This window comes from Meleagris gallopavo, chromosome 2 (genome assembly GCF_000146605.3).
Source record: "Meleagris gallopavo isolate NT-WF06-2002-E0010 breed Aviagen turkey brand Nicholas breeding stock chromosome 2, Turkey_5.1, whole genome shotgun sequence".
Classification (NCBI taxonomy): domain Eukaryota; kingdom Metazoa; phylum Chordata; class Aves; order Galliformes; family Phasianidae; genus Meleagris; species Meleagris gallopavo.
In genome coordinates, this window is record NC_015012.2 from 40,958,554 (window position 1) to 40,985,881 (window position 27,328).

Sequence of the window (27,328 nt, forward strand, 5' to 3'; positions counted from 1 at the left end):
AAGGTAATGGCAGGACAAGGAGAAATGGTTTTAAGTTGAAAGAGGGAAGATTTAGGCTGGATATCAGAGGGAAGTTCTTCACAGAGAGAGTGGTGAGGTGCTGCAACAGGCTGCGCAGAGAGGCTATGGATGCCTCATCCCTGGAGGTGCTCAAGGCCAGGTTAGATGGGGCCCTGGGCAGTCTGGTCTAGTATTAAATGTGGAGGTTGGCAGCCCTGCTTGCGGCAGGGAGGTTGGAGCTTGATGTCCTTGAGGTCCTTTCCAATCAATTCTATGATTCTTTGCTTGCTTAGGCTTTTTCTTACTCTGTTTTTGTTACTCTGTCTTACAGTGTATATTTGAAGGGAAAAAAGATATAGGTGAGGGAGGTTCTCAGTTTTAAGGCTGTATTTTATCATCAGGTTGAGGCAACATGAGCGTGGGTTGCTGCACAAAGGTAGGCTTCTTTCCAGGCAGCTGCCTATCTGCCTTGCTGCACAGCTGGCTTGATTAGAGCTACCTAAGCTGATTGTGGAACGGCAGTCTAGGAGTCCGGTTGTCTTAGAAGCATAAGACATCTGTGAAAAACATTAAGAAGAGTCTTAGCATTTCTGAGCAGTCCTTGACAGAACTCGGTAGGGCCAGTCTGCTGTGGTTTCATCGGGAATGTGCTAAGTGTTCATTTCTGTCAGTAGTAGCAAAACAAGCTTTCCCAAGATACTTTACTATAATAAACCTTCAAAACCGTGCTTTCAGGTTGCGTTCCTGGATGTTTTTGAGAGAAGCACATAATTATCTGCGCTCTTTCTTCTTGATGATTGAATTTTGTTCTGCTTTGCTTCTTAGAGTTGGTGGGCGATTCTTTCACCTATTTGTTTTTATTCCCTTGAGGTGTGCCTGTGGCAGTCCCGAGAGGCTGAAGTCAAGATTAGGGCCTAATTCCAAGCGGGCTGTGATATATAAAATAGGATTGTGCAGTTCACACTGAAGCCCAGTTTAAGTGCATGGGCTGGTTTGTATAGATGCCGTTTGGGGATCTGAAGTTACAAAGTGCAGGAAGAAGGAACTACTAACTTTTTTTCTCCTTGCCACCTTAGACCAGAAAGAAAGGTGGATTTCAAACTTGCTTATGGAAATGCAACAACCAATCTCATCTCCAAAGGATTCTCTTGCTTCTACTGCTGTTGCTAACTCCACCAATTCCCGTTTTTACTAACTGAACACTGTAGCCCTGCTCTGCTGCTGGGAGGCAGCTTGTGGGGCCGTGGGTAGAGGAGCAGAAGATTAGGGTTCTTACTAATTAGTTTTTACAGCCGTGTTTGACCTGTTTAATCGGAGTAGTGTTGAAATTAATGGCAGGCTTATTGTCCAAAGCTCTGATGCACGTGTATTTAGGTAGAATAAAATAAACAGTGCTAAATAAACTGTAGGCACTAAAAAGATGCCTGACTGATACCAGAAGAGTAGGAATATAAAGCATCTTTGACTGTTTCACTGACAGGCCTTTGACTAAGCAATTACATCTCAAAATGGACTTCTCTGGGAGCAAAATCATGGAAAGATGTTATTTAAAAAAAGAAATCAAAACAAACAAACAAAAAAAGGCCAACCCAAACAAACTGTAGAGTGTCCCAGAGGCCAATGATTGACTTCAGCTTTTATTAATTCATCTGCAGTGCATTTGCCAGAGCTTTTAGGGTTTAATTGAGGTTAAGAGGTTGGAATCTCTGGTAAACAAAAGAATGGCATATGGGCAGTCTGAAATTGTGTATGTTTAAGTAAGAGCATTCCTTCTGGCCACTTGTTATGGTTGGACAGTTATTCTTGGCTTTTTTGTGTGTGTGTGTGTGTGTGTGTGTTCAGTATAAGCGTGCACTGCTAGCAAGTTAATGATTCATTAAGTTTTATCACATTCTAGCATACCTCTGAAGAAGAGAAAGCTGATCTGGGCTTGTGTTTGACCTCCCCCTTCAGATTAAGGACATCGCTTCTTTAACCTCTTACCTGCTGCAGGGTTGAAGAGCTCATTTGTTGTAAAACATTGGAAAAAATATCTCCCTGTCCATTCACAGCATCACAGAATTGCAGGAGCTGGAAGGGAACTCTGGAGACCATCTTGCCCAACCCCCTGCTAATGCACCCTGCTAATGCAGGGTCCCTTTCTGACTTCCCATCTCCCACAATCTACAGTTGTCCATTTGAAATTTTAGGAGAACAAAGCAAGTGTGAATAGGATGAGCCGTGATTAACAGAGGGTATGAGGAAATAGGGTTCAGTTTCTCGAATTATCCACAGGGGAAAAAAAAGTCAGTTTATTTTTACTTTTTCGCCTTTTCTGACTTGTGTTACAGGCTGTGTGAATGCTTGTCCCCTTGTGAGTGAAGACATGGGCCATAGTGCAATAGTTTGACAATCGAAACAAACCTACTTACAGTGGAAAGCTTGAGCTCATAACTCTGAGGTTCTTATACTATCCATAAAGTTTATGGAGCGCATGACATCAGATGACAATAAAAAGTGACCTGTCACCCTCAAGTCATTCTATAGACGTCTGGTATTTATATACAGCTGTTCACAGTGTGTAGCCTGGGACCCAGGAGAGCTCATTGGTATAATTATATTGATGGAGGAGGATGAATGAGAGATTTTCTCCAAATGTTTCATTACCTGGAAGCTTTGACCTCTTCTCATCCGGGAAGTCAAATGTCTTTTCTGTGTGCTTATAATTTAGAGCAACCTTCATTTTAAAGATCCTAGTTCCCGTTTATTACTTTTTTCAAAGTCTGAATTAATAATAACTTGGTCCTTTAATGGCACTCCCTCCTTTATTAGTAAGTTTTGTATGCTTTGCTCTCAGAATGATTTCTATAGAAAACATATACAACACTTCTTAATAAAGCAATGCTTTATATGCCAGCTCAAGCAAGGGAGGAGGTGCATGGAGCAGCTTTTGCAGTTGTAGGAGGACACTTACAGCTCTTCTGCTTGATTCAAAAACAAAGCAGAAAGCATGTAGCATTCTGATGCAGGCTGTGCAGTGACCAACAGCGAAAAGGTGGCAACAGGTAGCTGTGGGGAGTGCTGTGTAACCTCCCATAGCAATGGGAAGAAGATACGTGCTGTTGTGCTTCTGCGCACGAATTCAGTTTCCCTCTCATGTTTCTGTGGTTATTGTAGCTTCAGCTCTGAGTTGCTTGTGCAGCTCCCAGGCAGCCGCATTTTCGATGCTGTTCCAGCAGCTTTTTCCCAAAAGTGAAAACCTCCCAACTGTGCTGCCAGGGTTCGGCCCTTGGGAGGAGGCAAAAAATGAGGAGTGGTGGCTCAGCCTTGGAAGCTGATGAGTTCACTTGAGTATGAGGGCAGCGATTTCCTGGGGATCAGGGCTGGGCAGAAGGGATCCTAGTTCAGATGACGTGCTCTGCGCTGACAGCTTGTCAAAATCCTCCACTTCAGGTGGCATCAAGGAGATGTCCCAGATGAAGAACGTGGCACTCCCTTTTGCTCATAGGCTTTTTCAGGCAGTGTCCTGTGGCATCATCTGTCTCGTTGCTTACGTACATCTCAGTCTTGTTTTGGGTTCATAGATCTGATTGCTTTATGGCACTCTGCTCTGCCTCTCAGACTATGTAAAGGTTATCTCTGCCCAGTTTGTGCCACAATGCCATCAGAAACATTGACAGTGACCTTGTGAAATGGGTGAGTCAGGTTCCACTGAGACTTGCCCTCTCGGCACAGCGCAGCCAACCTCAGCCAGCAGTGGGGCAGAGCTGCAACTGCAAGGCCTCACCACAGCCTCACTGACACTCTCCCCTTCCCAGCAGGTGCATGGGATGAAGGGAGCCTGACGCCTATCCACACCGGAGACACCAGGTGCTGCTGGCGGGGCCACACGGAGCTGCCCGCCATGAGCCGGGCACTGCTGTCTGGCAGGATGCACCCTGAGGGCCGCAGCGTCTGCGTCTTTCTGCCTGACCGGGAGCAGCTCAGCCTGACTGTGGGGGTGAGTGGCTCTCGAGGGATGCCGGGAGGCCTCGCTCCGGGCCAAGGCTGGCTTTGTTAGCTGCTGTTTTTCTCTCAAAGCCTGGTCTGCTGACCCAAAGGCTATTAGCCAGCTTAGTGTAATTGGCACTCCATTTTCTAATTGGGTGGTTTCAAAACGTTAGTACTGACTTACCCAAAACTTCTGGGATGGAGGTAACTTCTGTTCTTTCTCTGCTGTTATTTTGTTGGGGTTATTTTAAGCACCCACAGTGTTTTTTCCACAATTAATAAACCAGAGATTTTTTCATATTGAATCTGAAGTGTCCTGATGATTTAGCAAGCATACTTAATAATGACCATTTACACTGGTGTTTCAGCTATTTCTGCTTTGAGAGCCTGTCAGCGTCTTTCAAAGAATCCAAGGCAGAGCAAACATCTGAGGCTTTTTTTTCCCTCCTTCGAGTACTTGTACACACACTGACCACAGCTAAGTTGCTGCATTTCTTTGATCAGCTCTTCAAATACTGGAGTGCGCGTGCAGGAGTGCTGGCAGAACCCTGCTGGCTGCCTGCTTGGCACAGCCCCATGCCCACTGCAGTGCACATGGGCTCCTTGCTGCTCGCTTCTCAGCTTGCGAGAAACCAAACCAGCAGCAGTACTTCAGCTTAGGTGACAGAGCTGAGCACTCCCTTATGACTATGTGCAGTTTCCATGTGCGCTGGTGAGATTTTTCCTTTTGATTTTTATTTGCTTTCCCCTGGGATGGGGAGAGAGGGAAGGCAGGTGAGGTGAGCTGTTCTAAGTACTCAGCTGAAAACATGGCACGTGTGCTAATCTTCAAAATCCACATAGGAATTCTCCTGCCTGTTATGCCTAAATGTGGCATCACTAACGGAAAGTTCCACAAGGGCTGGTCAGAATGAGACTTCAGTAGCAAAACCTGGGGCTCTCTGCTTGCAGGTCGTCTGATCAAATTCAGCCCAGTTACCTCCCGAACTTCTGCAGTCTGTTAGTTTTGTACAAGTCACAACATGAGAATTTAATTAAGCTCCTAGGGCAGGTGCAAAGGCCAGTGATAATGGTCTGTTGAGACTGACCCTAAATCTCACCTTTTTATAGCTTTTATCAGCAAGGCTAAAGATGTGAGATAGCAGAGCCTGCCCTAAATCTCTTGAGGTGCAGACTCGCGTGCAGAAGTGCAGGCAGGGCTGATGGCATTGCCATTTGGTTTGGCTCAGCATTAAATGAGCAGAGGGTCATCCAGAGATGCCCAAAGCCCTTTCTGGTCTCATTGCTCCACCTCTGCTCCCTGCCTGGCATTTTAACTGTGGTATCGCACATCTGGCTGAGTACTGTTGTCCCAAGAGCATATGACAGCTGTGGGGCTGCCCAAGCTCCACTGTCTTTAGGCGATGTCCCACTGCAGCAGGATGTCCCATGCCCAGTCTTGGGCAGGTAGCAAGAGCTATAGTCTGTGTTTAAAATGTGACTGTGAATTGCCCTGGGCTGCAGCAGCTTGATAAAGCATAAGGAATGTCCTTTCATATTTAGTGTTTTGGGGATGGGGGGAAGGCAGCATGTCCCTGTTCCCACCTGCCTTCCTGCAGCTCCTGCAAAAAGCTAAGAGTCTTTGAATATCCCTTTCTCTGGCAGGATCTGTGACACCACATCCATCTGTAGACCTTTTAAGACATTTTCCCTCCTCACTTCTGCTGCTTCATGCTTCAGTGGTTATAAAGTTGCAAAAATATGTATGCGGAGATACCTGGGTGTGAAAGAGAATATCTGCTTGGGTCAAAACACGAGTTCTCAAAACACAGTTGTGTCCTAATTGCATAGAGAGTGAAACATAACCTCTTAAAACTGGGCAAGTCACCAAACCCAGCTTTTCATTTGGCTTCATTCTTTACCACAACACCCCTTCAAAACAACAACAAAAATCAGGATTTTGCAGCTGGAGACATCTTCTAAAAGGAACATCAAGGCAATTTTCCAGTAATATTAGTAGAACACAAATTTAATTAGCACAACCACAGACGATAGCTTGTGCATTTATTAGAATAATAATGCCACTACTTAATGTTTCCAAAGCCTTTTAACCTCCTCAATGTGGAATGCAAATACTAAATAAGGTTGGAGCTCAGTGAGGTAGGTAGGAATCATTATCCTTCCAGCAGAATAAATTATAGATCCTTTCCCCGATAAGAAAAGAGTTTATGCACATAATTCCTTTCTCCTCCTCTCATACAAATTCCATCCTTCCAGATAAGAGTTTTCCTATATGTGTTTTGTATGGTTGCATGTAGATGGAAGCCTGTTCTTTAAGTTTTTGTGCTTTTCTTAGATATTGACATTGTAGGGAAAAAAGTCGGGGCCATTTTAAAGTTTCTTCAGCCCTCATCAGATCTGTATTAATTTAAGTGTCTGCCATGGGGGTTTATTGGCTGATTTGAGGGAATGGTGAGAAAGAACACTGTTCTCTATGTATTGTCTATCACTTACATCAAAGATCTGGAGCAGCATCCAGTTTGTTCAGTTTTCTTTACCTCCCAGTGTGCTGGCTTACCTCATTTTGAACCCACTGGTCAGTACCAACTAGATTTTGTGACTGTCTCAGTAAAATTTCTGAGAAGTTTCTTTGGTGATAGCAGCTGAAAAAAATGACAGAGACCTAGAATAGTGAGGGTCAGACTGCTTCCTGTGAGGAGCAGAACAGCCAACTACTCCACCAGTGCTTAGGTGTCTCAGAAGTGCCCCCAGTTGTTGCTTGTTGCCAAGCTGGCAGAGGAGAGATGGGAATGTGAACTGAAACTTGGGAAGAAAGTCTGGTGTAGTCCTGTGTGTTTAGGGGCAGCAGGCGCAGGTCTGAAGTCTTCCAGTTATTCTGTGAGCAGCAGAGCTGGTTCTTTAAAGCATATGGACTGCTAAAATAGAGATGGGTGACCAGCATGTATGAATGCTTGCATGTAGAGTGACTCTGGAGTAGCACATGATTTTATGATCTTGCATATGATCTTATTTTTGGGTTTCTTCACACTATGAATTTTAGTCCAATCTGATGTGGAACAAAGCTGAGTATCAGGCCTCATCAGAGGAAGGAATGATGCATAATGTGTTTGGAATGGAGTCTGGCATACAAACCATGTGCAAAGGGAGGAAAGGCCAAACAGAACCACAAAAAATGGAAAATTAAAAAGGAAATATTGATTGTTCTAACAGGGGAATGTAAGAGGAGGAAACAGAGATTGCAGGTGTTATCAGTATTGCATAGCTATGAAGTTTGGGAGTAAAACTGGATACAGTAGGAAAATACCAAAAGGAGAATGGACAAGGTGGTAGATCACATACCTGCTGTGCAAGAAACCTCATTGAATTGCTGCTTTTGAGATGAGTGTTGCAAAATGTTCTTCAGTTCATAGAAGTAAATATCTTCCAGCAAGTTTTTCTTCCCTTAGGTGTGAAAGCATGTCACAAAATATACCTATTTATATAGCTTTTACATAGTCATGTGCTCCTAGTGACTGATGCATGTGCATAATCATTCCAGCTACAGGTAGGTCATCCAGTCCTTCCCAGAAAGGAGAACAAGCACAGAGCTTGCTTTCTTGAGAAAGGAGGCCAGCTACAACTACGTCTTTTTGGTGAACGAGTACCACTTTTAGGTCTGAGACCACACCCTTACCGTTTGGGGGTCTTACAGAATTGCATGTTATCACCTCTCATCCTAAAGTTTGTGTTGCACACATGTTGGTGTAGTGCAGGTTTCAAAGCTTTGGGTGAAGCATTAGTGAGTGGCTGGTTGGTGGTGCATTGTCAAGAAGAAAAAACAAAGCAGGCAAACAAAAAACGTCAGTGACCTCATTTCCCATTGTCCGTAACTAGTGACATGGTACACCCTGGGGCAGGGAGGAGAGTGGAACCTGCTTCTGGGCAGCATGGCATGCCAACCCTAAAAGGGCTTGAGGAATTATGGTGGCAGTTAATTTGGTGATGATTACACTGCAGGCAAGTTCAGAGAGAGACTTCTGTTTTCTTCTTGGGATGGCAGCTTCTGGTGCTGCTGCTTGGTATTGTCCAACAGTGGCACAGGAGGACAGCTGAGAGATTGTGGCTGATTTCACAGCAGCTGGCTGCACCCCAGGCAGCACTTTGGTTGTCTGTCTCAGTACTGTTTTGCTCTCTGCAGCTGTTCTGGCTCAGAACTCCTCCCATGTCTCTTGAGGGTTGGGGATTTGTGGGATTTTGCTAGTCTGTTGAGTTGTACTCCTGAGGTAGAGTATAGTGAGGGAAACAAGGCTATAAATGAGAGGAGATCTAATAGGGGAGCTTTCCAGTCACTGTACACATCCTTGCCACATGCAAGTAGCCCATAACACCACTTTGCTGAGGGAGCTTGTACTGGACCGGTCTCCGTTTGGCAAGGAAATAGGCAATTGATGACAGCTTCTGAAAATGCAGATGTTTAATTGTTGTGTGACCAGAAGTCAGTGGCAGACAGAATAAGCTGTTCTGTGTGGAGTAGAGAGCAACATCGTTTGTACCCCACAAGGCATTTCAGGTAAATGTAGGAATGCAGTCTTGGCTTTCTTTGTGTACTTTTGTTTTTAGTTCTCTTGAATGAAAGTTTTGTTGTTTCTCATAATCTCTGAAAAAACATTTATACAAGAGACCAGTGTTTTGATTTCTATATTTACAAACTTTTTCCATGAGAGTACCTGTCAGTAGCACTGCACAAAGCTAGCACTCCAGAATTCTCTTTACCCAACAATGCCAATAAATAGGAGATCTGAATTCATATCTGACTGAGCTGAGCCACTTTGCAGTGTGAAGGTACAAAAGGAATGCCTTGATAATTTTTCTATGATGATAATAATGAAAACAAATCTTGTTCTTTGAGAGTTCTTCAGCTTTGATAACCAAAAACATGTTGGCCAGTGTAAGGAAGGAGAACTGGCCCATTCAGGTGTGTGGGCCATCTGTAATGTTGGACTGGTTGTTTCTTTCAGGTCAAAGCCACAGGACAGGAGCTCTTCCAGCAAGTTTGTGATTTAGTGAAGATTAAAGAGCCTCACTTCTTTGGCCTCAGCATTGTTAAAAGTAAGCAAACTCAATGCAAAGAACAAATGACTTGGCAAACTTCCACAGACCTGCTTGTGTGTATTTACAGTGTGTGCATATATACACACTGGCCATGCCTGTGGAGAATTCAATTGTAATAAGGTCACAAAGTATGTAGATTATGCACAGGCTTCTTAGAGCTCTCTTGATCTTTGGTATGTGGGCAGACAAATTGGGAGAAGGGGGCCCTTTTCTTCTCTTTCTTTGTTCTTATGTTCTACCTCTTTGTGGAATTTTCTTTCTCCCCTATAGCTAACTTGCTAGCCAACATATTTGTTACTGTATGAGTTCAGAACTGTCAGTAGTTGGACAAGAGATGAATTTTAAAAGGAATTTGGGGCTGGAAATGTTATTTATGTTCTGAAGTCACATGCAAGGAATGCAGAATAATGGGGAGAGGAAACTTACATGGTTTGAGGGGACTGAATACATGAGGAGTAGGAAAATTGTGTTTTGAAATATCATCTGGGAAATATAAAATGTCTTAGTACATGAATTGAAGTCCAGTCTGCTTATTCTTTATCTTGGTGTTGACCAGGTGACAGTGTAAGATGATGCCTTAAAAAGGAGCAAACCGATAGGAGATATTACATTTCTAGGATAGTGTGCATCAACACCTCCCAGCCTCTTCGAAAACAGTAATGAATCTGTTGACTTCTCCCTCTAAAATTTTTCTCAAGTGTTTCACTATTTACTGCAGTATCTCTGGATGTTATCAGTGAAATGAGAATAACTTTATGAATCCTAAGTGAGGTTTATTTTGCCTGCTTATGAGTATGTGGGAGAAAGTTGTTTAAGTTTTCTCATCTCATTTTCCTTTCTGTTCTTTCTCTAAAAACTTTTTCATTTTTCTGAGCATAGCATTGAAGCTAAGATGGGAGAAGCTGTTTATCTCCCTAACGTTTGGAGAGTCTCCAGGAGTTTCCATCGACATAACTAAACAGTAGCTGACAAACATCTATCTGGATTTAAACCAGCACAGTTCTTTATTTCCATTCCAGTGAGGAAGACCTGAATACTCCAATTCAACTAGGTTGAGCAGTGCTACTTAAAACTCAAAAGTATATTGCCTATAGCTTTAAACATAAACAATCTTCACTTGCTTCACGAAAATGCTCATCCTTTTTAGATAAGCTAATTCTTTGCAGTGCTCTTAGAAAAATGACAAGTAGCTGAATGGGACCTCTCCTTTTGTTCTGTTTTCCTCACTGTTCTTCACTCTTGCTGTAGCTCAGTTTCTAAAGCTGCTTGGATGAAGGCTGGCTGTGTGCTCACCTTGGCACCTCCTCCACCCTGGCAAGTATCGAGATTTTGGACGAGGAAGAGAATCTTTTTTGTTACTTTGCTTAAGAAATTGTCTGGATTTTGGGTGCCAGACAACAGGAGGGAGGGAAGCATCAGGAGTCATTTCCTTAGCATGAATGGCCACAGCCACCAGGAAAGCTGTAGCTCACTCTTGAGACCCGGGACAAATTTGGCCTTGTGTGCTGCTGTGCTCTTCTGTTACCTGCCTTCAGTCCTTACGTGGGGCTGTAGCAAAATAAGTCTTTCATTTTCTGTTCCCAGACTTAATTTCCACCTCCTTACCTGTCCTGGCCAACAAATAAATCTCTTGCTGTCGGTGGTAACTAAGATCTTGCTTCTATTGCAGATGTAGTGCTCTCCATCTTTGGGCTTTGGGAAGTAACTTTTGAGTCACCCTTGGTCAGTTTTCCAGGGAGTTTTGGTTTCATCTCCAGAAAGGGAAGTAGCCTGTCTTGGTTGTGGGAGGCCTGGGTAAGTTTTGCATTGTCCAGGGTTGTCATGTGAGTAAAGTCCGATGCCTTTGCCAGGATTCAGTGTGTTTACTGCAGTTAGTGTGTGGAAGGTTTGGTGCTGGTCTAGGTGGACTGGGTATCCAAAAACTAGAGAGGAAGCCTTTGCATTTTGTAGCAAAGCATGTTCCCCTTCTACATCACATTTTCACCTCCTGGTGCTGCAGCTCTAAAATGCCATCATTAAGAAACAGCCACCCTGTTCCAATAAGGACATATTTCACAGATTTGGTGTGTATTTATTTTTGACAATCTGATACTGCCACATGCAGAACAAGATATTCTAATCCACCTGCATCCATTACCTTGCTGTTAATTTGCCAACAAAACCCTGACTGTCAGCGGGGGCAAGAAAATGAAAATTATGGCATTTCTGCAGAACTGTAACCAATCACACTTGGTGGATTATCTGGATTAGGAGCCCATTTGACCTGCAGACATTGAACAGATATGGTAATGCTCAGTTGGTCTCATAGTAAGTATGTGTGTGAGGGGGAGAAGTTGGGCTCCTTAATCATAAACAGAAGTTTAATCCCCGTGTGTGGCAAAAATGAAAACAGCACCACTAAGCACTGTGCAAACAATAATTGCTGTGAGATCTAAGCTCTAGGTCTTGGAGCATGTCTTCCAGTGTTCCTTGCTTAAAGGATAAGAGAATTTGGGGCTCTCCTTAATTTCCAACTGTTAGAAATCCTGAGGACAAGCTTCAGGATTTAAGGCAACAGTAATGATGAGAGGACAGGATTTTTCACTGCTGTTGCTCTTTTGCCTTTTTTTTCCCCTTCAATATTGAAAGCACTTCGGACAACTATAAAGGGGAAGAAAGACCTTTGCATTTGTAGGAAGAATTTTATCCCTTTGAAAATTATATTCAGGAAAGTATGTTAATGCAAAGCAACACCACCATGGAGCTTGGGATATGTTGTTCTTCAAGTTTTGTCACGGGTCATCAAGCAGACTATACCTTGTGTTCAGCTACTCCTTACGTGCATTTTTTTCTTGTAATTTGTTCTCTGATGACCCTGCAGTCCTTACAGGTTCATGCTGGCTCCATAGGTTTCAGCAGCTGGGTCTTACATAGCAGCTCCTCATGCAGGGTCAGTCTTATCTGGTGCCCTGCAAGAGTTTTCCCTACTGTTATCAGAATGTGTATGCAGCTTCACAGTTCAATCTTCTAAAGCAAAACTGTTTGTCAGCAGACAAAGAGCAGCCAGGTCTCCTTTGTTGTTGTAACCCGAATCCTCGCAATCCTAAGTCTTGGGCTTCTCCTAGGATCAAACCTTGCTCGACTTAAGCAGATAGAAGCCTTTGACTGGGAAGAAGCAAGTGTTTAGCTCTTGGACCCTGCCACTGTGTCTACTGGTGTGCTCATACCAGTTTGTCAGGTTGGCTTTCTTACAAAACCAAATCCCTCTGCTTCAGCTCCCTTGCCTCGAGGGTCATCCTTCAATTATTACAGCTCTGGCTGCTTACTTTGACAGACCCAGGGAAGAATAGCTCCTAGTCCTCCTTACTTGTGTGCTTAGCAGGGAGCTTGGTGGTTAACTCTGTCAGGACTTCTGTGTCTACAGGTAACTCTTCTGCAGCTATGTATCCTTCACAACTCTAGTTCTTAGGCAGAAGAGTCTACAGCATTGTACATTGTATTATGTAGGTATCTGTTATACCAAACTGTCTCTTAAGAAGGCAGGTGATAACAGAATTTTTCCAAAATACCCTCAGGTGATTTCTACACCCTGGTCCTTCCCTGCTACCCTCTGCTTCTACCGCTTTTCCTTCAGATATCTGCAGGGATAGTTGTATTCCATTTGCGAGTTGCTCCCATATCCTAAACAAAGGAGATACAGTTCACTGTAACGGCTTCAGTACCTCAATCAAGAGTTGCTTACAAAGCAGGGAAAACATGCGCAGAAACATGCCGTCTAGGCAAACTTGCAGGTAGTCAGGACTTCAGAAATTTATATAATGCTTTCTGGAAGTACTTGCATGGTCTTTACTCAGGACAGCATTCTTTGGCCTACACCTGTTGTCAGTTTTTCCACTTCACCACCTGTGCGCCATCCAGTAAGGTGCTCTCCTGTCTGATGACTGCAAACAGTATGTTTTCTCCTGGATGAGGAATGCTGGGAATGGTTCTGCAGCTCTTCTGGTGCAAAAGAATCCTCTGCCAAAAGTCCGGAGAGTTTTGCCTGGGCATGCTTTGTTGCTAGCTTTAAGATGCTAACACAAAATACCTGCAGTACTATGTGCTCATTTTCAGTAATGACTGCGCCATTATCTCAGCAGTTCCTGACAGCCAAACTATTCTGTGCTTCTTAATGTTGCCTCCTTTTATTTTCCTGTCCATCTCTGCTAAGGGAGCTGTCACCCCTTTGCTGTTTTCCCAGCCTCTGTTACAACCTTTCCTTTCTGCTCTTTGCATGCGTGTACTTAACAGCTAAAGCTGAAAACAAGGTTATCCTGATCCAAGTTCTACTAATCAACAAGGGATTGAGAAGGTTTCTTCCTGTTGGCTTGAAAGATAACACCAGGTGCATCCAGATGTTCTGTGGAGTTGATTGCAGCAGATGCCATACAGACATTGATGTTCCCAGGCCACCACCACTTGGAAGCCAGGGGAACTCACAAAAGGAGCGTGTGGCCCTCTTCAAAAAACAAACAAAAACTGCTTGTGTTTGGGGAGTTTAAACAGGTTATATGAGATCTGTAGCACGTTTGTTGTGAGGTCTCTGCTTTGCTTTTTCTTTCTTTCTCTCTGTCTTTCTCTATTTTTCTTTGTCTTTCAACTTTCCTGACTGTCTCTCCTAATACCAGCTCTCCCTGCCATTCCTCTGTTCTGCTCCTGGCCTCTTTTCTGTTGACTCTCAAGAGAGCAGTGGTGTTGCAGTGAGGCTTCTTGCAGCATCTGGGTGAAATTTAAGTGCTATATCCAAGGACAACTGTGTTTTCCCTTCTTTTAAAGCAGAAAATGCCTGCTATGGGGAAATTTGGCTTTGCGCTAATTCATATTTTATTTCAATCCTAATCTCCTGGACTGTCTAAATAGTTACAATACTAAAATATACTTGACTGAACCAAGGGACTTAGCAGGACATTCTTGTCTGCCAAGTGGGTCTCAGCTCTCCCTCTTTGTATGATTAGTAAATGATCTGCCTTTGGCATTTCTCAGTGCTCTCAGCCCAAAATGGGCACATGAGGAGAACAGGTTATTGGCATTCACCGTTACTTAGTTATACTGCAAGGAACACAGCCTTCCCCTAAAAACAAAAATCAAAATGGGGAGGCACTAGTAAACGTGAAGTAAAGGCTTTTAGAGTAACAGTGAATCACAGTTCATTTGACTGTACATTACAGTCAGAATTGTCCACTCCTATTTTTCAAGTAGTGTGAATAATGCATGTTGTACATCCACATAACTCATTAGAATTGTCATTTTATTCTGGTTGGCCCATATTTTTTGCTTGCAACAGTTCAAGTCCTATATTTGCTGAAATACATTAAATGTGCTAAGCTAATTTTGCAGTCAGCGCACTTGAATGTTTGCATTTCTGGTGACTATTAATTTGAAGTGAGATTGTTAAAGCACAGATTTTTCCTTTAATTTGAGGGTGCTTGAAAGCTGTAGCTGAGGGAAAGATGTAAGATGCGCTGCTGTAAACTCATTGACTGAACAGAAGCTTTTAAGGGAAGCTAGTGTGATATATTTTCAAGCTCACCACCAATATTGAGAGAATGATGGATGCAGTGTCAGTGACTGGTAGTGGATATTTGCGTGTTGGCATGCATGCATGCTTCGAAGCCAGCTTTTTTGGTTGTTGCCATTCATGTGAGGCCAGCAAACCAAGGACACCTCGTACATGCTGATTATCTAGCCCTGGTTGGATCCACGGGTCAGACAACCTCTTCCCTGGAAAGGTGACCATCTGTGCATTTCTGTATGATACCTTACAGCACTGCTGTGAGGCACCGCAATGCCACGTCCTCATTTCTTTTAGAGAGAAGCTTGTTTTCAAGCCAGAAACAGTTTCAGCATCAGACAGAGATCTCTTAAGTTTCACCACTAATCCAGTTTAAGGAAAAAGCCCACAGTCCATGTAGTGCTGGGGAGGGAAATGCCTCTTTGTTTTTGTAGAGGGAGGCTTACACCACAGGTTGACATTCCAGCAATATTAACTTCATTAAAGCAGGAATGCAGTGCAGCATTCTTGCAGGGAGGGAGGAGCAGGAGGATGCTGAGTTGAGGAGGAGCAGGACCACCAGGGAGAGTTTAGGGTATCTTCCTCCTTCAGCCTGGTCTCTTCTTGGGGTTTGCGTGTAAACCGTACTAGTGACCTGAAGTTCTCATGCTTAGTGTCTGGATCCTCCTGGGGTTCTGTCTCTAATCTAATTAATAAGACATATAAGCAGGGACTATGGGGTATGGGTAACAAATAGCTGTACTGTGGTGAAGCTGGCTAGGACTTCCGGCAGTCTTTTCAAGGCAGTGTTACTTGATCTTTATGGACTTAGAAGCATGGGTGGTTTGGGCCAACAGGCCTCTCCCAGCTGCCCTGTCACCCGTGCTCCACAGATGGCTGTGGAGTAGCTCATTGCTCTTTGAATACCTGCTATAATGCCAGCCTGTGTCACTTCTCCGTCAGCAGTATTGATGGTAGTGCAGGTTTTCATTTGGCTGTAAACTTCTATTGGAAACAGTTCACCTCTTTTCTTCCTCCTTTTTTGTTTGACATCAGAAAGAAAAAGCCGAAGTCTGGAAGTCTGGGTGGGTCTTTGGGTCAGAGGAGTGGTTGTGAAGCTTTTTCTTCCATTTTTTTCCCTCAACTTTCATGTTTCTTATGAACAAAGCCTTCAATTTGAGACTTATGTCACTTGTAGTAACACTTTTCTGGGCAAGAATGTGGAGTAGATTGACTAATCAGGTGAATGTGCTCAGCTGGCGTTGCCACTGAAGGACTCGTCACATCTCTTTTTGTGAGACTTGAGAAGGCTTAAGAAAAAATTCATTGGCTGAGTTATTTGTATTTGATAATTGGTAAGTAGCCCTACAAAAGCTTTGAAAGCAGCACAAAGCTCTTTCAAGATGATGCGCTGCTCAGACTGGCTCTTGTTCTTGCTCCCTCTCACCCAGATGGAGAACAAACTTCAGTTCTTCGAAGTAGGTCAGGTTTTCCTTCCTTTGATCCATCTTTTAGCTCTATGAAAGAGGTTAGGTCTGAGCAGGAGACACCAAACTTTCTGAAGAGAACGTTTGGATTTGATCCTCCTCACCATTCTACAGGATCCCGTTCATATGTAGAAGATTAAACCTGTCAAATACCTGACCTTGTCTACTTGTTTATATCATTCTGGACCATGATGTAACATGACAGAAAAGTGGAAGTTTGGATAGGACTTACGTGTTTAATAAAATTACCCCATTACTCTGATAGCACGGTCATCTTGGTAAGGTGATATTTTCTTTCTGTAAGTGACTCTGTGACTCATAAAGGAAGGATTCAGCATTTGTGACAGTTTAGGAAATTCCAGCTCAGCATCTGAGGCATACCCAAGCTTCCTTCATACTGTCGGAAGCGCCACGTGCATTGAGTCCCGCTGCCCTTTCTTTTCCCTGCCTCTGTTTATTCCCTGGTCAGCTTTTGTTTTCAAGTGTATTGGTTGGAAACAACCGGTAGAGTCATCTTAGTACTTCATGAACAAGAATTTCTACTTCTTTAACATTAAATGCTTTTCTGTCTTGCCTTCCAGATAATGAATATGTTTTCATAGACCTGGAGCAGAAGCTTAGCAAATACTTCTCAAAGGAATGGAAGAAAGAAACCAGCAAAGTAAGACAGGTGTTTAATTTTGGAGAATACTGTTCTGGAAAGCCTGGTCCTGTTGATTAAAATAGGGGACTATGGATGAGTTCCAGTTTAAAAAAAGGAAAACATTTGATGACCAGAAAGTTGCTGTTAGCATTGGATGTGAATGGAATGCCATCTACAGTGAGATGAATCTGACCAGCAAAGATTTTGAGCTCCCCATGTGAAAAAAATTACCTGTATAAACATTAGAAGCAAGTGCCAAAGAAGGAAAGATGAGAGAATGAGCTAATAAGACAAGATGTTCCTTTCCTCCTCCTCCTGTTTAAACAAGACTGTAAGTCTGAAAGGAAAGCTGTAGTAAAAACAACAGATGTCTTGCTGGCTTTCTTCTAACAGACATCTCAAATGTGAAGCAGACATCGATGTCTCCCTTTGGTCTGTGGCTGTAGGGAGCGGTGAATAACTAACCATTAGCCCTGCCAAACAAGAGGCAAGGAGTTAATATCAGGCTGGTGCACCTCAGCCTCAGGCAGTACAGCCTGGCTGAGCAGCTCCTGCAGCAGTGCGTGTGTCCCTGCTGTATGATGTGGCATGGAGCAGATAAATGGTTAATTCTAGGTGTGTGCTGGAAAGACTGCAGCGCTGCAAGCATGGCATGCTGCCTGCTGCGTGCCTGGTGCGTTGGGGAAGGTTTTGTTAAACTTGCTGTGTTCAGCACTAATGCGTACAGGTGCTGCCAGGTGCTGAGCTAGGTAACTTTGTGCCAGGCCGGGCATCCCCAAATTGTGCTGTGGCTATTTTACCAAGCTCATCCTCTCTCAGCCAAATTCTTTTACTCTCCATAGGGTATTTTGCCATTCTGCCCGTCTAAATTTTTTATTATGCCTCATCTGTGTGAGCCTTGGTGATGGTCAAATCCTCCCCAAAATTGCTGAAGAGCTAAATTTGGCAAATGGAAAGCAGTATGGGGTGCAAGCTTGAGGAGAAAGGAACGTTAAAAGGTGGTAAGAGAAATTTTGGATGATGAATATTATTTAACATGACTTCTGTCTCCGCTCTAGGGAACAGAGAAATTCATCCCTCCTTTTGTTGCATTCTTTAGAGTACAATACTATGTAGAAAATGGAAGGGTTATAAGGTAAGTTCTTTTCTGTGCTAGTAATTGTGTTTTGTGTTTCTTTATTAGCAATTTTTCAAAAAATCGTCTTGTGGAGGTTTTTCTCTTGATGTCTTTTTTTTTGTTTTTTAAAAAAGAACTCAGCCGATTTCCTCACGCAACCATGAATATTTTCCTGGTCTCTCACTTCTTATCCCTAGGCTCCTAGGAAGATGGTGACTGCTTTCCCATCTGTGTTTAGAGAGCAGGTTGAATTACAACAGTATTGAAATATGTTTAACAGTCTTTTGCTTGCATCTTTTGGTTGTATGAAAGGCATCAGATGAATATACCAAAACCAGCTATTTAGATTCCAAAGTGCATGCTAATAATTTTAGTTCAGGTTTTTGTATCTGTGCAGTGCTCTGTGCAGTGTACTCCTGGAAATGGACTTTCATAAATAGACAAAAGAAATGACTTCATAAGTTAGAGAGTTTTGCATTTGAGTGCGATCCATTCACGTGGAATATGGGCTGCCCTCAAAACACAGCCACCCTCTCTGCATGGTACAGAACAAAGGATGAGGTAGTTGGAAATGAACAACTGACAGAGTTGATTTGCATCAGCACTGCTGGCGTGGCTGTGACCCCAGGGCAAGCCAAGAGCTGGGATCATTCCAGTAGATTAAAATCTTTACTTAATTTTTGGCATTTGTTCTCATCTTGAACAAAGACTTTTTTTTTCTTCTGCCCTCATCACCACCCCGGTTCTCCTTTTTTGGATGCAGGAGAGTCTTTCTTCTAGAGTCTGTTTGGCTGTTAGGTGTTCTTTGTTTAGTTTTACTAAACTAGAGGGATTCAATAGCGCTTTCCCACCCTGTGTATGCATCCCTTAGCATCACAAGCTAATTTCTCTTGTACTAGTCATTTAATTGGAGGAGTTTGTAGAACAGTGCAGAGGTACTTATACACACACGCTTTTACATACAGATTGTAGTGTCCAGCACTTTATACATACATGTCAGCAGCATGCTTCCCTTGAGCTCTTACAAAGTGTGTATACATTATCAGTGGTCCACATGCCTTATCAGACTATCCCTGTTTAGCAGTCTGAGGAAGAAGACGAAAACAAGCCCAGGGCTCTTGCATCTTTTGATCTACCTTGCAGGGAATTAGCTGTTCAAAAGCACCTTGAGCCTAAGGCAAAGTGAAATGAAAAAGCAATGCCAGGTTTAGAGGGGAAAGGAGGACAGGTGTGCAAGAAACAGGACTGGAATTCAAGGAAGTTGATTCTCCTGACTGCTATAGGCTTTCCAGAGTAACAGAAATGCTTGATGTTGTCAGTCTCCAAACAGGTGTGATACGATTTTTCTTTCATCTACCCTCTGCCCTACCTTCTTAGATCTCATGCTCCTAAAGACAGAGGCTATTCTTTCCCATGTTTATACAATACTTGTGAGAGAAGACCTTCATCTTGGCTTGGGGTTTCCTGCATGCACTTAACTGTATCATGGTGGTATCACACACACATCAGGGAGCCCTTTTCTCACAAGGAAGATGCGTTTGAGAGGCCCTATATGAGCCTGACATTTCTTCCTCACACAAACCTGCCTTTGTGTCTTCCAGTGATAAAGTGGCAAGGCAGCTCTACTACTGCCATCTCAAAGAGCAAGTACTTATGTCTCGGTGCAACCACAAAGAAGAAATCTACTTCCTGCTGGCTGCCTACAGTTTACAGGCGGACTTGGGAAACTACAGGGAAGAGGTCCATACTGGGAAATATTTTGAACCTCAAGCATATTTCCCACAATGGGTAAGTTTGAGGGAATCTTTCTCTCAGTACTGTGCATGCAGCAGGAGCCATGTTACGCTGGTACCTAATTGCAGCCATACAGCTTCCCCAGCTTACACCATGATGATCAGGCAGAGTGACAGTGTCACCCTCAATTTCCCTCAGGAGTTAATTGCCCTCTGTGTCTCTGCTGGCTGTAGGTGACAGTTCCTCTTGGGCTATGGGAGGTGGGCAGTTGTACTCTTCCTTAGTGAGGGAATGTGTTGGTGTCAAATGAATGACTCCAGCAGCGTGCCTTTTTTTCAAGTCTTCCATGGCTTTGAGACTAGTGTGCCTCCAATATTATGTCAGAATAATCCGCACAAGCAAAGCCCTGCAGAAAACTACAGGGCCACAATGCCATGTGTAGCGTGCCCTTCTGTCCTGGCTCTGTAATCTTACCTTTGAGATGTACAGACCCAGACCCTAGGGATAGTACTGCTGTGCATTGCCTCTGGTGCCTACTTTGTTGTTTATTTGAGTCTGAATTGCAGTAAGAGAAAAGGGAAGGGCCTGGAAATGGTTTTACGTTGATTGCTAAGCATGTGTACCTTGGCTTGTGCCCTACAAGATTTACTAACAGCTTAAAAGACCCAGAGTTGGTTTAATTGTTGAGCGAAGGCAAATGAGTTGAGAATGAAAGATTTGAAAAAAAAGATCTGTCAGAGTTGATGTCCTGCACAAAGTTCTGCTCTCGTGATGAAATGGTCATGCAAGCTTTTGTCAAAATAGAAAAAGAAGTTAGCTTTGTTGTGGACACCTCTGTTGTTGGTATCTGCACAAGCAGGATATTTCCCAGGACTTGCACATACCCACCTCTGCAATTTGATTTAGATTTGTTCCCTGCTTCAGGGAGAAGATTTGGAGGAGGGATTGTGGGAGGGAGGCAAGGTAGTAGAATGTCCTTTATGCATGAGTCCCAGCCTGCCTTGGTGTGCTCTTCTCAACAGCAGGCCTTCATCTTGCAGCAGGGCACCTGGCACAGGGCAGCTGACAAAAGGCTGGAAAAATTGAGTCTGGTGCACCCAGTTTATGGGGCATTTAAGTCTTATCACAGACTGTTTTTCATTCGGCAAACATTGCAAAGGCCAAGTCAAAGCCTGGCTCACCTACAGCTGGCTACAGCCCCAAGCAAGTATGTGGGTGATTTATCATTACAAAGAGCAAAATCTGGCAGTCATGGGGACGCTTCTCTCCCTTCCCCTGGGCTGCTATGGGGAGGTACTCCTCCAGTGTGTTCTCTTCAACACGTGCTGGAGATCACTGTGGAAGATCATTTGGTCGATAGCTGCCTTAGCTCTCCTACTGTTGAGAAAAGGCAGATGCCCCTGGGGTAAGCAGCCCAGCTTTGAACTGTTGGAGCTGGTACTTCTTTCTGCTGACACTGCACAGCTGATGGCATCAGTGTTGTTCATTGTGGAGCCCAGTCTTCCTCATGGTAGGATGACTGATCTGACATGGCATGCAAAGAGAGAGAAGAGGTGTTAGTAAACAAGGGGCTTAATTTAAAATGGAAATGGGAATTGAGTGATGGGGTCTGATTGTTTGAGGAACAGACAGCTGGCTTCTGAAATATGTTCACAGGTAACTGGTGGGGTCTGATTTTAAATGCCATGAGTAGCAAGGGATTTTGTGTCCTGCTTTCCATGGAGAGAGCATGTGTCCAAGCACAAGAACTGGGCACTCGCAGGGCAAGAATAAAAGGTCCAGTGCACATTTCTCTACTGCTTAGCAAAGCTGTGTGCCTGAAGACCACTCGTGACACAAAATAGCTTGAGATAGTGTTATCCTCCCCTTTGAGGATGGAAATGCTAAATAAGCCTAATGTGTAGTTTCTGGTCCTTAAAAAAAAATAATGGATTAACAACAACCAAAAAAAGCATACCCCACCCCACCCTGACCATAAAGCATTTCTGCAGTGTTTGGAGATGTTACTACTGATTATGTTGGCATGCAGAGCTGTATTTGTTATCTGCCCATAAGCATTTAGGGAAAGCAGTTAGGAAAACTGATTCCAACACTTAAGAATGAAAAGGGCTGACACAAGCTCTGTAGTCTCAGTCTTTTATGATTTTGCCATCTCGGACCTGTTTGGAGACATCAGTATCATCTGGGCTGCTTTAAATGCTTATCCTCCAGGAGGATGAGGTAAACATGAACAAACTTCTTGAGACAATGTATGAACCTTCTCCTCCTCCAGTCTTGGCTTTCCTGTTGATCACAGCTGCTTCTCGTGGGCTTCACTGAAGAATTGCTGACTTGTTTGTTTTCCTTCAGATAATTGCGAAAAGGGGGAGTGATTACATCTTGAAACATGCCCCAGAGATGCATCGAGAACAGCAAGGCTTGAGTGCAAAGGAAGCTGTGCTGAAGTTCATTAAGGAGTCCTGCTTGTTGGAAGATGTGCCTGTCCACTTCTACAGGCTGCAAAAGGTTAAACAAAGAGCTTATTTCAAATATCTCTCCCCTCTTTAATTGGGTGCACTGTTTCATTTTTTTACTTTCTGTCTAATTGAGGGACTGCTGCCTCTGATTTGGGAAGGCCAAACAAATTTCCAGGCTCCGAGGCCATTCCCACAAACAAACAATGTATTTAGAACCTTATTTTGTTCCTCATCCGAGAAACTGGCCACAGGAACAGCGAAGCTTAATTTTTGCTTAGTCTCTTCCTGTCAGTGGACAAAGTCAGTGCCCAAGAAGTCACTGAGAAATTTGTTTTGTTGCAGTCCATTGAAATTATAACAGTCAGCTTTCATGCAAATGCCATGTAATAACTGGAGGTGACACTGAATCATCCCAGCTTTCTTACCTTACTCCAACTCTGTTGGAGTGTCTGATATTTTTTCAGTTCTCTGTAACTCTTGGATTTCTTTACTGTTGCTTGTTCCTAAGTTTTTGTGTTTCTACCCAAGCCTGCTTGAACAGGATTTGCTTCATTTTGATACGCTAAGACTGTAGGTCTAGAAATAGGACTGAATTTTGTATTCCTCCTCAGTGAGTGAGACCTGGTCATGCAATTAGGAATTGCAGGGACTTCTTTTTTCAAATGGAGTTACTCATAATTAAACTTCTTAGCTGTTTGTACTCAGAATTCTGTCTGGAAAATGCAGAAACACAAAGAGCTTCTTATTTTCTGCAGGAGGTAAATTCCAGTTTGATCTCTAATCCAGAGGCCATGATGCTCCTGACTGAACACACAAGGGTGCTGGGTGAAGGTGTTGGTGTACCAGCTACCCTGGGATTTCAGAAGCAGTCACTTCTGTCTTACCCTCTCCTTGTGGCTGCTATGGAGTTGGAGACTCTGAAAGAAAGGCAGTGCTGAGCCCCATATCCCAACTCTAGACCAACAGTGATTTATTAAAGCTCTTTGTCTTTAGGAGGCAGAAAGATTTCTTACTGACTTTAAACTGGATTTCTGATTTTGCTGGGCATGCGTAGTAGCAGAGGGGTAGAGGGTGAGGTAAATGTGTTGGTGTGAGGTTTTTATCTTGACAAGCCAGGCAAGGAAGTCTTGGTATAGTTTGAGCTCTGTGACACCAGAAATTTTTGCCCAATAGTTTTATTCCTCCCCTTCCTCCAAGTAAGAAAAATAGGTGTTCCTATTTAAATCTGCCATGCCAGGAGAGAGACTGAGTTAACTGCTTCTGGATAATTTTTTTTTGTTTTGGTCCTTAAGCAAAGAAGCAAAGAAATCGCCTAATTACCAAGAAAGCATCTGTATGAAAGTACGGCATGTGGAAAAACAAGGCAGTTTTCCAGCTCAGACTTAAACACCTAAAAGCATCTGCTGTTGAGATAAAAAGGTTGAGAGAGAAAGTCCCTGTAACTTTGGGCAATAATTAGTTCCCTCCTGGCAAATGTATGCCTGAAGTCTGGTAAGTCCCAAGGTGGGAACATCTGTGTAGTGACAAAGAGAGGGGACTGGTGTCACTTCTGGTTTGGGCTCTCTGTCACCTGGAGAGTGTGATCTGTGCATAGAATCACAGAGAATCATAGAGTCATTAGGGTTGGATAAGATCTCTGAGATCATGTAGTCCAACTGTCCAGTTACCACCAATATTGCCCACTAAACCTTGTCCCTAGGACTACATTTACCCTTTCCTTAAACCTTCCTTCCTAACCCTTTCCTGGCATGGTGACTCCATTGCTCCCCTGGGCAGCCTGTTCCAATACCTAACTACTCTTTCTGAGAAGAAATACTTCCTAATATCCAGTCTGAAATGTTCATGCGTACAGTAGACACAGAGTATGGTAGTAAGAGAGTCTTTTATCAATTGCTTTTGAGAACAGAAATTGTGCATGCTCTCAAATCACTTAAGCTGTAGGATTCCCTCTCCAGAGCAGTTTAGGGTATCTGCTGCTATTGAAAAGCTGGAAGCCTCAGCACGAGGGGATTTGTAGGTGTTTCTGATCTCAGAATTTTTCAGGGATCAACAAGACAAGGTGTTTTTTAGAAACAATAAAAAGCAAATGAGCTGATGGCATCTGCCTGTTGAGCAGTCCTGCTACCTCTCTTGCAGTAGGTGCCAGAACAAGAGCATGGTCTTTGTAGATTAACCTTTGACTCCAGACTCTTCTGTTCTTTCAGGATAAGAAGGAGGATCGCCCAACGGTTATCCTGGGCCTGACCCTTAGAGGAATGCACATCTATCAGGTAACAGACTGCCATGAAAGACTTCTGGTGTAGCATTAACTCTGTCCAGCTCCCCTGTCCTCCCCCCACCCCAGCTCCTCTGCCTCCCCTGTGAGCGCCAGGCTCCGCATATCTCGCGTTCTTGCTTGTTTGCAAATTCTTTGCACATCACTGACTCCACCCAGTACCTGCCAGTCCCTGTGTGACTGAGAGTTTGATGTGTTGCAGGAGGTGAACCATGTTCGTCAGCTCCTCTATGACTTTCCCTGGTCACACATCGGGAAGCTAGCATTTTTGGTGAGTATGACAGAACAGCGTCCATCTGGCAGTGGGCTGTCAGCCTGGGACCTGGCAAAGCCATTGTCTTGCCCAACTTGCCATATCAAGTCTCCTTACTCATACACACAAAGCTGTAATTACCTCAGCCATGTGGCTGAAAACATGTTCTTGCCCACTTCACTGACATCTCTGCTCTTTATGCAGGGGAAAAAATTTGAGATCCAGCCTGATGGTTTGCCCTCTGCACGGAAACTGGTTTACTACACAGGCTGTCCCTTCAGGTCACGGCATCTGCTGCAGCTCCTCAGCAACAGCCATCGGCTCTTTCTAAATATCCAGCCAGTGTTGAAGCAAATCCAAAAGCTGGAGGAGGCTGAAGGTACGTGAGAAAAGAGCAGGTGGCTTTGGTAAGGCAAGAGTACAGTATGTTAGACTCTGCTGTTGCTTCACAGTGGCTGCTCCCTGTCTAATTAATGGTGTTTCTATTTTATTGGGTAGACAGTGAGGAAGTAGACATGTTGGATTTGTTTCAAGTCCGTTAGTGGAAAGTGTTTATGGTCTCTGCCTTGCTAGACTCTGATCAGAAAGCACAAGTGTGAGAACAGCAAAGGGAGAATGTCTTTGTTTTAAGAAAGAAGTCCTTGCTCTGTGGAAGCCTTCAAGGCCAGACTGGATGTGGCTGTGGGCAACTTGATCTAATGAAAAGTGTCACTGCCCATGGCAGAGAATTGGAAGTAGATGGTCTTTAAGAGGTTCCTTCCAACCTGGACTATTCTTTGATTCTATGATACTGTTTCTCAAAACAGTCACCAGTGTGCTCTGTTTTAAAGACTGAGCACTTAGGTTAGGTAAGCAATTCCTGCTTTTTCACATTTTCTTCATTCTGGAAGCCAGTATTTTCTGTATCATAACTGCCTCTAGTTGCCTGCCCTAACTCAGGAGGTGCTGGTTTTATTGTAAGTATGACTATAATTCGGCTGGGCATCCCACTGTATGTTGAGCAAGCAAAATACAAAGCTGTTTGTGCCTTTATTTGTTCAGTAGCTGCAGTAATTGTTGTCTCACCATCAGGTTGTGCCCATCTCAGAACTTACTGATATTTTTGCCACCTTTCTTTCTGTCTGCCTTAGAGAAGAAGCGCTACCGGGAATCCTATATCAGTGACACTCTGGACATGGACCTGGACCCATGTGATAAGAACTCACGTGGCAGTGGGAGCAGTGGAGGCAGCAGGAGAGATAATCGTCTCTCGCGCCAGTCCACGGGGAGTCATGGCAGCTCTCACACATCAGGCATCGAGGCCGACTCAAGGCACCGTGTGTCAGTAGAAATGTCAGTGGATGAGCCCTTTGGTATTGACCGGGTGCACAGGAAAGAGAAATCCTGCAGCTCAACCATCAGCTACGGTAGCTCTGGCATTGACAGTGGCAGCAAAGGAAGGGCTGAAGATGACTCTCAGGATGATGGTAAAGAATTTGGAGATGTGGAATGACTTCTAAGCCTGCTTCTGCTTTCTGCAGCAGAATAGGGAGAAAATGTGAAGCAGCTTGGAGCAGAAGTTAACACTTCTCCTGCTACTCTTTTCCTCCTAGATCTTGAGCTGGCAGTAGATGAGCCAGAGGAGGTGCCTGTAGATGAGCCTTTAGAGGGAGAACAGTTAGAGGAGGCCACTGTGGGAGAATCTGTTGAATCTCTTCCTCTAGATGCTGCTAGCTGCCAAGGTGAGATGGCTTTCTGCTACTGCACAGTGCTTTTCTTTAGGCTGTAGCATCTGGAAGACGTTTGAGAAGCCAAATGTAATCTGATAGATCTAGGAAAGCTGTGTCTTCCCCCATATGAAGTACCAGCGCTAATTACTTTCCTACTGCAACTGTATTTGAAGTCAGCTCCTCTAGAGATTGAAGGCCAGCAGTGCAGCGTTGCTCTCCTCTGTGCTCCTCAAGATCTCCCCTTTCCAAATTTAACAAGTTACTGTATTTTTATTCCATTAATAACAAAAAGATAACTGATGTAAACCTTTTGTAGTGAAGGAATTCATTTTAAAAGATTGTATAACACAAGACAATCAAGGGGTTCAAGAATAGATTAGTGGGCTAGTCACAGGAATTAATGTAAGCCACAAAACTTTACCTGCTACAGGAGAAGGATAGACAGTAGGTTAATGCAGGAGCTGTCTGGCTTTAAGACATTTAGCCTTCATAGCAAAGCAAGGCTGGTGAACATGGGACATGGTGAAAAGCTATTTCCTTGTGAGTTTTTAAACATTAAGGGCAAAAAAGATGTTCTTGTGAGCAAAACTCACAGAGCACTGAGGGTGCTTAGTGATGTATGCTTATATTTATTGGGCAGCACTGTTTAAATGTGGCCTGTGAGAACAATTTCCACTTTCTTCAGTCAATAAAAATCAAACCTGTAATGCTTCTTATTTCCTCCTTTTCCTTTGCAGTTATAAATCAAGAATCGCTGCCTGTGGTGCAAGTTACACTAATAAAAATGAGAGGTCAAAGTGTGGAGTCCCTTCAGCAGGTGGGTGTGTGGCACGAAAAGGTGTGTGTGGGCCTTGAATCAAAGTCTAGGGTAATGAACACAGCTGTAAATCAGGTGAAATTGATGTCTATATTTGACTGATTTAAATGGTGTAACCAAAAACAGCTGTTGGATGGCAGTTACTGTCATGAATAGGATGAGAGCAGTGTTTGAGTCCAGAAAAGTATAGAGAGGTTTGGAATAACTAGCATGAGAATCTTGCAAGTCAGCCATTATCTGCTGTAGGCTTCTGGACAGGAAATGAAAA

The 27,328-nt window shown here is 43.7% G+C and overlaps 1 protein-coding gene across 2 annotated transcripts in view; it reads left to right on the forward strand.

The window, feature by feature from the left end:
* The first annotated feature begins 2,914 nt into the window (after positions 1-2,914).
* FRMD1 (FERM domain containing 1) overlaps positions 2,915-27,328 on the forward strand; it is a 29,254-nt gene continuing 4,840 nt past the window's right edge. Inside the window, exons 1-12 of one of the 2 annotated variants that reach the window (XM_031552432.1) lie at positions 2,915-3,979; positions 8,967-9,057; positions 16,638-16,717; positions 17,758-17,834; positions 19,418-19,604; positions 21,900-22,055; positions 24,211-24,276; positions 24,484-24,552; positions 24,739-24,913; positions 25,665-26,000; positions 26,127-26,255; positions 26,981-27,060. In XM_031552432.1, coding sequence (XP_031408292.1) covers positions 3,884-3,979; positions 8,967-9,057; positions 16,638-16,717; positions 17,758-17,834; positions 19,418-19,604; positions 21,900-22,055; positions 24,211-24,276; positions 24,484-24,552; positions 24,739-24,913; positions 25,665-26,000; positions 26,127-26,255; positions 26,981-27,060 — 1,542 coding nt within the window. In that variant the 5' untranslated portion in view covers positions 2,915-3,883. The remainder of the gene's footprint in view (positions 3,980-8,966; positions 9,058-16,637; positions 16,718-17,757; positions 17,835-19,417; positions 19,605-21,899; positions 22,056-24,210; positions 24,277-24,483; positions 24,553-24,738; positions 24,914-25,664; positions 26,001-26,126; positions 26,256-26,980; positions 27,061-27,328) is intronic. The other variant, XM_031552433.1, reaches the window with a different exon arrangement.